The following is a 13999-nucleotide window of genomic DNA, read 5'->3' on the forward strand; positions in this document are numbered from 1 at the left end:
GGATAAGGATAAGGATAAGGATAAGGATAAGGATAAGGATAAGGATAGGGATAAGGATACGGGTAAGAATAAGGGTAAGGAAAAGGATAAGGACAAGGACAAGGATAAGGATCAAGATAAGAATAAGTATGATTATAAGGACAAGGTTAAGGACAAAGATGAGCAATAAAAATGAAGAGATTTTTTACTATGAAGTTTCACTTGTTTCGCACTCAGTTTTTTGTTTACTTAAAAGGCCGTTCGTTATAAGGTTATGGGGGATGGGCAAAGTACATACATACATACATACATATCCGTTTAAAGGACGCATTTATTTCAAACATAATTAAATCTTCATGACAAAAAATTTTAATGTATGTTCTGCAACTAACATGTAGAAAATAATATTGGTAGCCTAGTTACATAAATAATATAGTGCTAAGCATAACTATACGACTCCCACATATTGACATGTTTGGACTATTATTTTTTTTTATTATTTAATTTTAACTATTTTTTACAAAAATGTAGTTAATTCTATTAAAAAAATTTCTTCAAAAATTCTCTTCAAAAATTTTCCTCAAAATTTCAATCGTTTTATTAAAATTTTTTGGGTATGCAGTTCATAGCCCATTCGATTCCATAATCGGAAAGTGCAAGTTTGAAGTTGCTATAAAATACCGTTGGTTTTGGTTTTTTTTGATGATAAAAATTGTGAAAAGCCATTATAGAGTGCATCTTTTTTACTACATACTTATGGACATATTTATTTACAATTGTTGCTCGCGCAGCACAACGCCGTTTGACCGCAATTGATTGGAGACAATCAAAATCGAATTTTAATTTTACGCTCACACAACCTAATTAAAATGCTGGTGCGCTAGGCAGTATGAGGAGTTGTGGGGCGTAAAGGGGGGATCTATGATAGTAAGTGAAACTAGTTTAATATTCACATATGTATGTATGTGGCAATGACGGTGCGCGCTTTGTCTACTGAACTGGATATGCGAGCGAAAATATCACAGTTTCTTGTGAGGGGAGTACGACTACTCAAATATGCAGATTTTTTATTTAAAATTATTGTTGGAAATGCAACATTGTCGTTGCAGCAATTGACGGGCTATGTACAATGTACATTATACATACATACATATGTGTATATAAGAAAGAGATATCTTAAAATTGTAGGAGAATGGAAATCACGACGACGAAAGCACGACGATTTTTTTTTTTGTAAAACTTAAAATTCAAAATTAGTAGTAGCATTAATAATACAACTCCCGAACGAGATTTTCAGACCATCCAGCGCTCTTCAGGCTTTCAACGCTCTATTTAGCTATACGTTTTATAAAACAGCTTGAGCGTCGAAAGCTACAAGGTCTGAAAAGTTTGTTGTAGAGTTCTAACTCAAAGAAAAGGTAAGTATTATTATATGGACATGTAATTATTGCGATATTTTAAGCTTATTAATGACCATTTTCCATATTTTCAACCCAATATTTTGGGCTCAGAACTGTAGACAAGTATTTCCATAAATTTAAATGGAAAAGTGTTAAAGTAAAGGTAATTGAAATGGTAATATTAAGGGTAATGGTAGAGGTAATGCTAATAGTAAAGGTAATTTCAATGGTAATAGTAGAGGAGGAGGTAATGGTAATATTAAAAGTAATGGTAGTGATAATGGCTATGGTAATGGTAAAACTAGTAGCAATGGTAGTGGTAAGGTAATGGTAATGGTACTGGCACTGGTAATTTTAATGGTGGTAGTAATGGTTATGGTGTTGGTAATAGTAATGGTAGTAGCAATGGTAATGACAATAGTAAAGATTTGTTCCTCTTTTATAGACGCCAAAAAGCTAACAGTTACGGGCCTCACTTTGAGGTTGTGAAAGAATTCCCGACAGACGCTATGCACCTTCCTTACTCATCTCTTGAACGAATGTGAATAGAGAAAGAGCCGCCTCGAGCTAGTCTAGAAACACAGTTATCTGCGTTTCCAAGACCAAAATATGCGTTATCCCACTCACAACACTCCACATAAGATTAATATTATTAATACATATTTTGGCGCTAAGTTTTTGGGCCGAACTTCTCCTCCTATAGAGGCGACCGCTATTAGAAAAAATTTTGTTCTAATTTAGATGTTGCTCCGACATAAGATTACAGGCTTAATAACTGTATCACAGCGCGAGTAAAAAAACGTAGGAAGCACGGTTCCATCTCTTGCCAATGGTTCTACCAGTATAGAGCTTTTTATGTCCTTTCATTCGTTCCTAAATGTTGGACTTTCACGAAGCTTTCTATCATGTCCGAATACTTAACTCAATTAAAGAACACAAGGCGAACGCTTTAATTGTGGGAAGAGTAGCGGGTCTCTTATATTTTCTATTGAGGAGGATACGCTAGGATCTGGGATGACTCCACCTTTCATATACAATGGTGTGCCGCCTTTTACGCTCCGCTGGATCGAAAAATGTCAGTCAGAAAATATGGGGTCAATAATAGCCCGAACACAATGAAAACGACGAGCTACAAACCACAGCTGTCAAATTATTTTAACACGTACTCTAATGTAGATAATTATTTTGGCGACGACCGGGCTACGCGACGGCTGTGGTTGTGGCCATATTTGATCTATTTCTATTTTTCTGGCGACAGATAAGGTTCTTCCTCTTCTTTTATGTCAAACTCATACAAATTGATGATGTCGCTGCCGCGTTCCAAGAAATCATATCGCCATCGACAAAGCGTTTAGATAATGTAGATGATAAATTGGAAGCTGTGGTCCGTAGCTCGTCGTTTTCAATGTGTTCAGAACTTCAATTTGACTCGGTCTACTCAGCTAGTGAACGATTATGACCGGCCAATTTGTTAATAAAAGACTCCTGGATACTGGGGATGGACCTCATCCTGAAGTCTTTGTTGAGTAAATGCTTCCTCGATCCAATGGTCGCAACCGACCAATCCTTTAAATACACATGCTGAGTTTTTGGTAGGAGATGTAGAGGATTTTTATTTGTATGTTTAAGTTAATAAGGCTCTTCAGGGTTTTTAACAAAAACAAATTTAGACTTATTGATATTAAACCCCTGGAGACGGTTTTTGAATGATAAAAAATCTCAAATATTTGTCCAGTTTTTAAAAAACCAAAACTATTTTCCAGTTTTGAAATGGCAAACAGTACTATATGTACAAGATTTGTTCATAAAAATGTACATATGGGTATTTCCAAACTGGCTCAAAATGACAAAATGCTAAAAAAGTTGAAAAAGTCAAAATTTTAAAACGGTTTTTCAAGATTTGCATAGAATTAAATAGATTTAGCATAGCGATCTAACGATATTAGTAAACATACGCGCTGGCGTGACGTTACAAAAAGCGGAAGTGGATTTTTACTTCGTTTAGAAAATTACAAAACTTTGCAAATCGGGCAAGACTATTTGTATAAACGTTTTTGTAATAATATTGGAAATGTTTAAGGTTAATTTTCCTAGTTTTAAATGTAGAAATCTTTTCTGTTTCATGTTTAATCAGCTAAATTATCTGACGTGCCGTTACCTGGCGTTACGTTACTAAAATTTCCATTCAAAAATTTTGTTAATATTGTTCTTGAAAGAATTTTGAATAGAAAGAAAACATGCATTTTATGTCGAACGTACAAATCTATGTCTTACTATTTACGTTTCAACTAAATATGCCAAATGTGAAACATACCAGAGCATAAATACGGTTTTTCAAAAAAGCTTCGATCCAGGTGCCACCTAACGAGACCATTTTTGGCAAAAATGTTTTTGCTTACATAACCAATATACATATATTGTAAAAAGCAGCCAAATCGGCCTATAAATAAATTAGATTTAGGAGTTTTATTTTTTCGCGGTAGACTTCGCTGGAATCGCCCATATGCAGATTTATATTTCCATACGTCCAGTTTTTAAATGAATATAATTTAATGTCCTGTTTTTGAACTATCAAAAGTTATGTAAAGTTAATAAGCCATCAAAAATTCATGTCCAGGTTTTAATTGAACAAAAATGTATGGCTAGTAGAGTGGTAATTTTTATTTTTTTTAAGTTAATAAACGCTGCCCCAAGTTATTGTTATTTGTGATAAAAAAGAGAATCATATTTTTTATTAAAAAAAAATTAAATATATAACAATATTTTGATGTCGTCTATGAATTTCCAAAAATAGTTTTTTTTGAACCACTCTAATGTCTAGTTTTTGAATTGCAAAGTTTTGGACCAGTTTTTATTTATTATTTATGTACATGTAAAAACAATATTTTTAGCTGCACATTAACATGATACTAAATTAAAAAAATTTATAACATCAGCGTTTTTATGGAAAACCAACTAGTGCGACCTCCAAAGAACTTTTTTTCACTTTTTTTCATTTCTAATAAAAATATTTTGATGTAGCGTTTATGAATTTCCAAAAAGAGTGTTTTATAAAGTCTAGTTTTTAAATCACAAAAAGTTTTGGACCAGATTTTATTTATTATTTATGTCCAGCTTTCACAGATTTATGTCCAGGTCTTAAGCGGTCAAAAATGTATGTTCTATTCTGAACTTCAAGGAAATTATGGCCTGTTTTTAAATTTCAAAAAATTTGTGTCCAGATTTGAAGTATGAAATAAAAAATTTACGTCCAGTTCTAAACTTCCAGGATATTATGTTCCATCTTTAAAAGAGCACAAATTTTCAGTTTTCAAATTACAAAAAAATGTATGTATGAATTCAAAAAAAAAATATATCCAGTTTTTAAGTGTCCACCTTTTAAATTACCATGGTTCTGCAGAAAGGTATGCCACCACAAATTTTTATATTGCTAGAAAATTATGAAAAAATTTTATATTACCAAAAATGTTTGCCATTATTTAAATGAGAAGAAAATGATGCCCCGTTTTCAAATAACCACCAAAAATATAAGTGCAAGCTTTCAATTACCACAAATTTATGCCCAGGTTTTAAATGGCCAAAAATGAAGGTGCAATTTTTAAAGGTAAAAAGGTTTTTTCTTAACAGCGGTCGTCCCTCGGCAGGCAATGGCAAACCTCCGAGTGTATTTCTGCCATGAAAAAAAGGTTCTCATAAAAATACAATCGCCGTTCGGAGTCGGCGTAAAACTGTAGGTCCCTCCGCTTTGTGTGACAATATCAAGGCGCACGCCACAAGTTGGAGGAGAAGCTCGGCCAAACACTAACATATGTGTATGCGCCAATCTATTATTATTATTATTATATACAATTATTACCTTTAATTACCAAATTTATGTTAAGTTTTTACTATGAAGCATTTATTAATGTAACATTTTTATTTTCGGATACGATACAGAGCTTGTTAGGCCCTGCATTTGGCAGGAGCATCAGCCCTTTCGTTGCCATCAAAGGCATCATGAACTGGAATCCACAATAAAGTAAGCAGTAAACCTCAAACTGACATACATACTTTTTTCTTAATCCCCTATGTGTGTATGTATTTTTATAAATTTAGATCTCTAACTGGCTAACCTTATATTCACGCACGCCGCCAATTTACTGCCAAAAATTTCTCATGCACATACAACTTGTATAGGACCAACCGAAATTGAACGGCGTGCGAATGAAGCTAACTCCATTTCCAATTTTTGTTCTGCGTGACATTTTGATTTGACGTTTCGCTCAATGAAATCAAATGCAAACGCACGCAAGCCAGTTTCGGGTGACGCAAAAAACAAATTCGACGGCGTGCGTACCAAAACGCAAGCCGCGAATATTAGGTTAGCCTGTAAGAGTTCCAGTTGGCTTCGCCATTCGGAAATGTCCTGTTATTGAATGCGTGAATGAATACTAAATATATGATTCCGAATTCTCCAAATGGAACAGCTTTACATTCACACATACCTACACAAATTAATTGCTGAAATGTGAACTGATTTTTGCTTAAGTTTTATAGCTTTTTCCATGGCTACTGAACTCGAACATCAAGCACAGACATGTAAAAAATTAAGTTTATTTATTTGGGTTTTGATTTTTGACTTCCTGATTTCGACTGAACTCATAAATATTTATTTATGACGTTCACTGCACTTTTTGGCGCGAGCTTTCACATTTTAAATAACTAAATTTATGCAGATTAATACTTTACGAATGAAATTCAATAAATAAATGAATACAAAAATACTTCTTTCCGGTTTACATTTAGCTTACACTTACGCTCTCAACTCCCGCAACAACAACGGAAACGATGAAATTAAAACTGTGTTTCTCGTTTTCTTTTTATAATTAAATGCACAATTTCGGCAACATTCACAGTTATAGACCAAACAAGTTTTAGTGTATTTTCCTCAAGGAGTTGGGTTGCCCGCACTGACCGCTCCCGTTTTATGCGTTGCGTTTATCAACTTTTATAACTTTGCTATTTCATCGGCGCGTTAATAAACAACCAACACCGCGTTCAGGTGCTGCCTATCTGAAGTATTCTCACCAATGTGCCGGCCACTTATAAGCAAAGCGCCAACGATGCGCTCCACAAAACGCACACGGCGGCATACACGTCGGCTGCTGGCGACTGGGCGGACATGGCGTTCGTTGTTTTGCAAACGCCAGTTGTTGCCGGTTTCTGTCGTCGTCGTCGTCGTCGTTTTGCTAGGCGTCAACTAAAGTGGAGTGAACAAAAAATAAATAAAAATATGTATAGAAAATACAAATGGAATTACTTAAATTCAAATAAATAAAAATACACACTCGTACAAATACAAATCATTACATGCTGAGTCTCATGGAAATGTTCCGCTGTGCGATTGCGCGCGTGAGCGGATTACCACTTAGCCACCACACATAAGCATATATACCTGAATAGAGATTTGTGCTGCACTCCAAAAGCTTATAAGCATTCTTTTGTTGCTGATAGTAATAGTTGTCATAGTGGCAGCATAAAATGTGCTAATTTGTTGCTCTTCCACTCGTTGAGCCGTTGCCAACGACCAGCTGTTAAGGCTCCAATGCAGAGTTACTGTCAGTGATAGGCAAGAAGTACCTACCGATGGAATTTGCCAATGGCTGATAATTTTCTTGCGTAGAAAATTAATTACGCTTAGCTGGAGATCATCGTAGAAAAGGGTTGAAGAATTGAATGCTATTTTATTGGAAACAGTATACCCTTTATGTCATAGCAAGTATACAAAATAACTAAAAAATCGATGTCAACCGAAGTGCTTCTTACACTCGTACTATTGTTGTTGTAGCGTCTATACTAAGTCCCGCCTATTTCGGTTTGTCCACCTATCGTTGTCGTCAAGCTCAATAGCGGTAAGCCCAGGAAACGGGTACTTTCGACAGGGTAGGACCAACGGGAGAGGGGAGTTAGTTGAGTGGGATTGAGCTGGCATATGGTGCAGGGATGCTCGAGACCGTAACTTGGCCGTAGTAAGTGTCTCTTGGCAGTTGAAGCTCCGTGTCTGCTACAGGTGGTGATTGAGCTCCGATCACGGCATTCATAGTTCGGGAGTCGTGGTAGGCGGTGACCGACGGTGACTGAATGCCGGTGATCACTCGTCGCAACGTCATCGGGTCCAGTGGTTCGTAAATGTTCGACTGGACCGCGTCCATGTATTCGAATAGGTGTCCTCTGACGTACCTGGGCGGAGGCTCCTCCTCGAGCAAGGGTCTGTTGGGGTGCGCACGTCTGTAACATCCCATCAGAAACTGATTGCTGAGCATTTTGTTATGCTCCCTTACGGAAAGCACTTGGGCCTCGCCCTGTTGCTGTCCGGAGTGCGGCGTTCTGTCAAGACTGTAGCTTCGGCCACAGCGTTCAACCGATTTCCGGCGACCAAACAGGCGCAGCATAGTTCAGAACCGGCTGGCTTATTGCTATGGGCTGCCAGCGAGCGACTTGAGAACCTTGTTGCGGCTCTGTACTTTGTTGACAACTGCGGCTGTGTGCGCGTAGAAGGAGAGCAGGCTATCAAAGTTAACCTTTCGGCTTGTTCGCCGTTGGAATTGGTGTGCCATCGGCTTGATTGATTGCCTAGTTGAAGTCGGACCTCCTTCGTGCAGGTGGTGCAGCCGTTGATTTCGTTGCGGATAGTGTTAGGCTCCTTGCAGTGAAGAAGCGAGAAAGTTTGGAGAGATAGCCGTTTACTTTTGAACAGAGGTCATCAATTCTATTCCCAGAAGCCAATATAGAACAGTCGTAAGCGTATGCGATCAGGGAAGTTCCCTCCGGGGCATAAGGGAGCTTCGAAGTGTAGAAGTTAAACAGTAAGCGGGACAGAACACATATGGATCCTCTTGTTTAATCTTCTAGGTTTTGCCGGCCGACCATCGTTTGAGTCCCTGTGTGATAGAGGAAGCCGCAGCGTCTTTTAGTAGCGTGCAATGACAAACGGTGCCAAACGCATTTGACAAGTCCAACGCACAGGGACGGTTATGGTTTAGGCCACGAATTATCTGGGTGTTTAGGGCGTTAAGTGTTACATATTGTTGTGCAGTGTAAAGTACGGGAGCAGCAGAGCCTCAAGTGTCTACAATGATTCTCTGCTTGGTTGTTAGATGCAAATCGAATTCTATAACTGCGGTGATGATTTATTTTATGAACACGAACTGGAAAATATCGTCAACCGTTATGTGGGAGGCTATGGACTGGAGACGTTGAGAATTAACTGTTTTCTCGTATTTGCATGCGCAGGGTAAACATCTCAAAACTATCGTGGCTATACACTCTGAAGGTACTTGACTTAAGGAATCATAGTGTTCAGATAAGCTAAGGCAATCACAAGAGATAATTCAGGAAGTGCTTACACCGTTCCTTCCCTCTAGGAAATACCACCAACTATTTAAAACTTTAAAGTCTTCACTCGCATTTTTGTTTCTTGGAATTACAACGTTCTTCCAGCAAACGAACCAAAAATATCTATATGATTGCAAGTAAAATCATAATCTCTAGACACAATACTTTACAGTTTTTTGTTTTAATTTTAACCATATATGGCACCTTATTTTCACTTTTCTTTCAAATCTCTTCCGCTTCACTCAACTGCTGAAAGGCATGGCTGACACACATTAAGCTGCGATTGACCTCCTTTAACTGAGCGCGTCCAGTTTCCAAAAATTTGTCTGGTTAGGGATTTGGTCATAGCTGTCATGGTTGCTACTTTCGTCTGCCTCTGCGTCTGGCTATAAACACTTTTGCCTTACAGCATTTTGTTTGTTTTGCTCAAAGAATACGATACAGTTGTACATAAAACTAGGTTGATAGGTTCAAATGATAATTAAGTTCAATCATATTTATGTGCATATATACTGCTAACATAAATAATTTCATATCCATATTTAAACAAATATTACGAGCAGTATAGATTTTCCATTTCGATGTTTGTAATAATCATGACCGCATGTTACTAGAAACTCATTGCGACTTAAGTTTTATATGCCTTTAATGATTTTCTAAATACATTCATACATATACATACATACATATACTCTGTAAAAGCGCAATTCCCAATCGCATTAAATCGAATTAAATTGCTAGCACTATAAATAAAGGTAGGACTATTTTTTGTTATATTTAACATCATATACACATATGAGTGTGTATGCATGTGCGTATATTAAAATAGGAGTATTATTGGCTTGAAGCTACATAATTTGCATTTCTCCATACGATTCAGTGTTGTCTTCTTAACTGCATTTGATTGTTGCGCCTGCGTGCATAGACTCTGGATGAAGTGACATACATATGTATATCCATATATTGCGTATACGTACATATCTACATATGTATGGAGTAATTTCCATATGAACATACAAATAATTGAGTATTAAGTTGCGCCCCAGGTGAGATCTTCTTGCGAAGTCTTTATCGACTGACTTTGTGCTTTTAACCTCAAAGTCATTCGGACATTGTTTGTGTGGTGTAAGAATGTTAACTTGTTTGTGATGAGGCTAATCCAAATTCAATCGATGTGGATGCAGGTAAAGTTTATAGGGATTTCTTGTTTTGCTTATTTTCCGTACAGATTTGATATCTGGAAAATATTATATATCTGGGAAATATTATAGTGATTACATAGGATTATACCGTTACCCAAACGTGAAAAGGTGCCAAGAAGTGATGCCAACCGCGGCAGAATTCCCCGATATTGGTGGGATTTGAATTTCTCAGGCGAATCGGGAAATGACGTTAAATTTTGGGAGAATTCAATACACTGAAGATTTTTATTAGAATATTCCTACTGAGAATAAAATTACAACTTGTAATAACAATCTCTTATTTATACGGTGTTACTGATTTAAAATATAACGTAATTGCCTCATGCAACCGAGTGGATATTAAATAAATTGCAACCGTGCATAGCGCCTGTTTTCCCTTGTCGTTTACATTTCGTCGGCTGGGTAAAAGATTGTCGTATGTTAATTTCGGTAGGTTGTGGGAAATCGCGATTGTAGTTTGGAATAGAATTTCTCAAAAACGCGAAGATAGATTTTCTCCAAAGTCTCTGAAAATGTTACTAGTTCACAAAACTCTTAAATTATTTAATTTTTAATGTTTATTGTTAATTGGTTTTGAGTTTATGCTGGGATTTTCTTTAGTAAAATTTTGTCGTAAGCGCCATTTGTTCACAATTTGGCAGCCACTTTGTATGAAATACGACAAAATGTGATCGAAATTTCTACTAAATTAATGACACTTTTTACCTAATATCTCGGAAACTGAAGGAGGTATACAAAAATGGAGAACACAATTTTTAAGATATTGATTAGTTTTAAATTATCGAAAAAATTGTAGACAATATCTCGGAAACTAAAGGAGATATCTAAAAACTGATGACACCAATCGAAAGACCTTATTTCAAAATATATAACTGCATCTAGAACTAAAAATTGTCAAAATGGCGCTTACGACAATCTTTTACCCAGGCGGCGATTTGACAATGCTATCTCTCGCTTCGCTCTCGCTTCTTTGAAAAAAAAACTGCAACCACGAATAGATTTGGCATAGATACTTTGGAGGCAGTTTTACTTACAAAACAACTATCTAAAAATAAAAGCTCTCTTAGTTCTAGTCTTGCTTGTAGACAATTACAAAAATTTTATCAAGAAATATATGATTCTAAGGTATAACACATCCATTCCCGCTATATATGATAGATATGCTTTGTAAAATATACTCAGAAGTATCACTTTTTTATGTTATTTAAAAACACTATCTTTATTATGTTATTATAATTGATGATATTTGTTGTTGTTTTTTTTTCTAGTAAATAGGGGTATTCTAGAAGTCTTGCAAAGCCCTTGCACGGTGCACGGGTCGCACGGTTTGCAAAGCTGTCCCATAGGAAAACCGATTTTTACCATGCAATCCGTGCATGTGGGCCTTACAAGACTTTGAGAATCCCCCTAATGTTTTTCGTTATTTGTTTTGAAAATACGGAAAATTTTTCAGAAATTTGGCGAAATTAACGCCAATAGAGTCGGCATCCCTGCTGCCAAGTATATTTTTTGAAATTGTTCAGCAGTAACGAAAAATCGATGTAGTTTCGCATTATCTGCAATAAAAACCATTATACAAAATAGAAGGTAGTTTTTGACGGTTAATAAAATTTTTTGAAGTTTCATATATTTTGTTAGTATTATCAACGGCCTTGCCACTTTGATAATATTAAAACAGTAAGTCGGAGTATTTTCTTTCCCATATTTATACCAATGTCATAATATTTCAAATCAAAAATCATTATCAGTGCTGCGTATTTTTTTTTTTTTTACTTACGTGGATCGCACATTTAAGAAAAAATACATGAAATACAAAGTGTTAAAGGAGACTTCATCGTAATTATTCTTTTTATTTTATAATAAAAGCAATGAGCGCATTATGTTGCTATATTTTTTTCATTTTCTTATTTTGAATGCAATCTTGTGATTAAAAATGTAATTCTAAATAATGTTCTTCCTAAATAAAGCCTTTTTATAAGTATAATTTGAATCACTTTCTCATGCATTCTAAAACCTAGTTTCTTCAACCCCATTTTTAAAATCATGTAGCCGACAAAATTTTCAAGTCCATCATATTCCACATCTTTGAGTGGGCTGATGAGATCTCTTGCTTTAAAAAAAAAATATTACTTTTGGTGATCAGGTAGCATGAATTTGATGAAATGTCATAATTTTATTAAAAGTCAAATGGTTAACAACAACAACGAATGTCATTAAATGGAACTACCTTCTTTTTTGTATCATGATAAAAACTAAATTTTGAAAAAAGTGAACTTGGCACCTTATGTATAAAATCGTATACTTTGAGCGTGTGTGAATCGGTAACAAAGTTCGCGTCGAGTAAATTTTTGACAACTATGAGGTGAATAAAGTTTCAGTAGCTCATGAGGCTAGTGAAATTTTTAACAAATGCATAGAAAATTTTGACAATCGCAAAGATTGTTGATTTGTGTAATTTTTCGTTAAATGAAAGCTTAAATAGATGAATTGCAATCAACGATGGTAGATGTTTTCTTAAAATATTCATTTCACTTCAATTTGTAATATTTTATTCCAAATAAATCTGCGGTTATCAAAAATTTACTGCTGTCAAAAAATATTTCATTTCACACAGCAGATTGGCACTATAGTAAAAATATTATTCAACAGCTTTCCCCATAGAACTTTGTTACCGATTCACACACGCCCTTTGTATTTTAATTGAAATTCATTTGAAAATCACTTTAAAGTTTAAACTGAAATTCTGATTTATTGAGAAGCAAATTCGCAATGTGTTGAAAAGAAACACGAATCTATTAGTAAATGGAATGCAAAAATTTGAACCAATGTCGCATTCAGAATTGTCCAATTCAAGATAGAAGAAAATCATCCACATTATTGTAAAATGAACAAAATTGAAACATGTGGTAGATTTTCAGCTTACGGTGGTAGAAGTGGTAGAAATGCAATTTCGCAATCTAGATATATCACAAAAGTGGAAAGTCCGCACACTGTGTCCGCTGTCAGCTGTCAGCTGTGCTGTCAAATGCGTAAACAAAAAATTTTGGTTGCCCGCGAAAAATGCTGTCCAAGCAAAACAAATTTTTAGCAGCTGCTCGCCGTTTAATGTGTTTTCCATAATTTTGAATTTTCTTAATATAATAAGTTTTAATTAAAAATGAGTGCTTCTAAAACAGGGCGACCACGCCGCACTAGCGCCAGATTAAGTAGCACGGAAGATGTATTGACAGTGACAGCAGAAGATTCGGATGATGAAAAACAAGCAGCTATGGCACGCCAACCTCGCAGGTCAAGCCGCAAGGTAAGCCCACATAAGAAATATGCCGACTTTGTGCCTATAGGCAGCAAACAACGCAAGCGACGACAGGTGGGTTATGAGGAGACGGATGAGGATACTGAATCCGAAGATGAGAACTACGTACCACCGTCGACAAAGCGACCGGATATTGCTGACATACAGCTGTTGCAAGATGAAGAGGAGGTGGTGGGAAAGAATATGTACGGATTCCATACGCCAAAGAAACGAAATGGTATGGCATTGGCAGCCATGAATACACCGAAAACACCAAAAACTCCAAAGACGCCAATGACACCGAAGACTCCAAAGACATCACGTCTTTCCACATCACAGCCACAAACAAAAACACCGGTTACAAAGCGGCGAAAATCGACGGCCGAACCAAAGACACCGTCACATCTACGACAACGCGTTAAAAATCGTAATTATACTTTTGAGAAAATTTAAAGAAAAGGTTTGATTATAATTTTTTTTTTGCAGAAATCGCTAAACTAATGGATTCCGATTCGGACTTCTCGGCGAGTGGCAGCGACTTCGTTCCCACGGATAGTGATAGTAGCAGCTCATCTAGTAGTGATGATGATGAAGATACCGCTGCGGATGGTGGCGATGATGAGCCAAAAACGCCACATAAGAGTCGCCGACCTATTGTAGTACCAGTGTTGCCCAAGACGCCTTCTGCGGCGCGTGCGCGTCAGTCGGCGCGCGCTAAGAAATCCTCCGTAGACTATGTACCTGAAAGTGAT

General features: G+C 36.3%; 2 protein-coding genes across 4 annotated transcripts in view; both read left to right on the plus strand.

Annotated features, from left to right (window-relative positions):
* LOC118739891 (aminopeptidase N-like) overlaps nt 1-13999 on the plus strand; it is a 41598-nt gene that overhangs the window by 5986 nt on the left and 21613 nt on the right. The window lies entirely within an intron of this gene.
* The window catches only part of LOC118737418 (origin recognition complex subunit 2-like), a 1176-nt gene continuing 165 nt past the window's right edge, over nt 12989-13999 (plus strand). The window contains exons 1-2 of the mRNA XM_036467934.1: nt 12989-13674; nt 13734-13994. Coding sequence (XP_036323827.1) covers nt 13113-13674; nt 13734-13994 — 823 coding nt within the window. The 5' untranslated portion in view covers nt 12989-13112. The remainder of the gene's footprint in view (nt 13675-13733; nt 13995-13999) is intronic.

Source organism: Rhagoletis pomonella, unplaced genomic scaffold (genome assembly GCF_013731165.1).
Source record: "Rhagoletis pomonella isolate Grant_MI unplaced genomic scaffold, Rhpom_1.0 Rhpom_scaffold_00001, whole genome shotgun sequence".
Classification (NCBI taxonomy): domain Eukaryota; kingdom Metazoa; phylum Arthropoda; class Insecta; order Diptera; family Tephritidae; genus Rhagoletis; species Rhagoletis pomonella.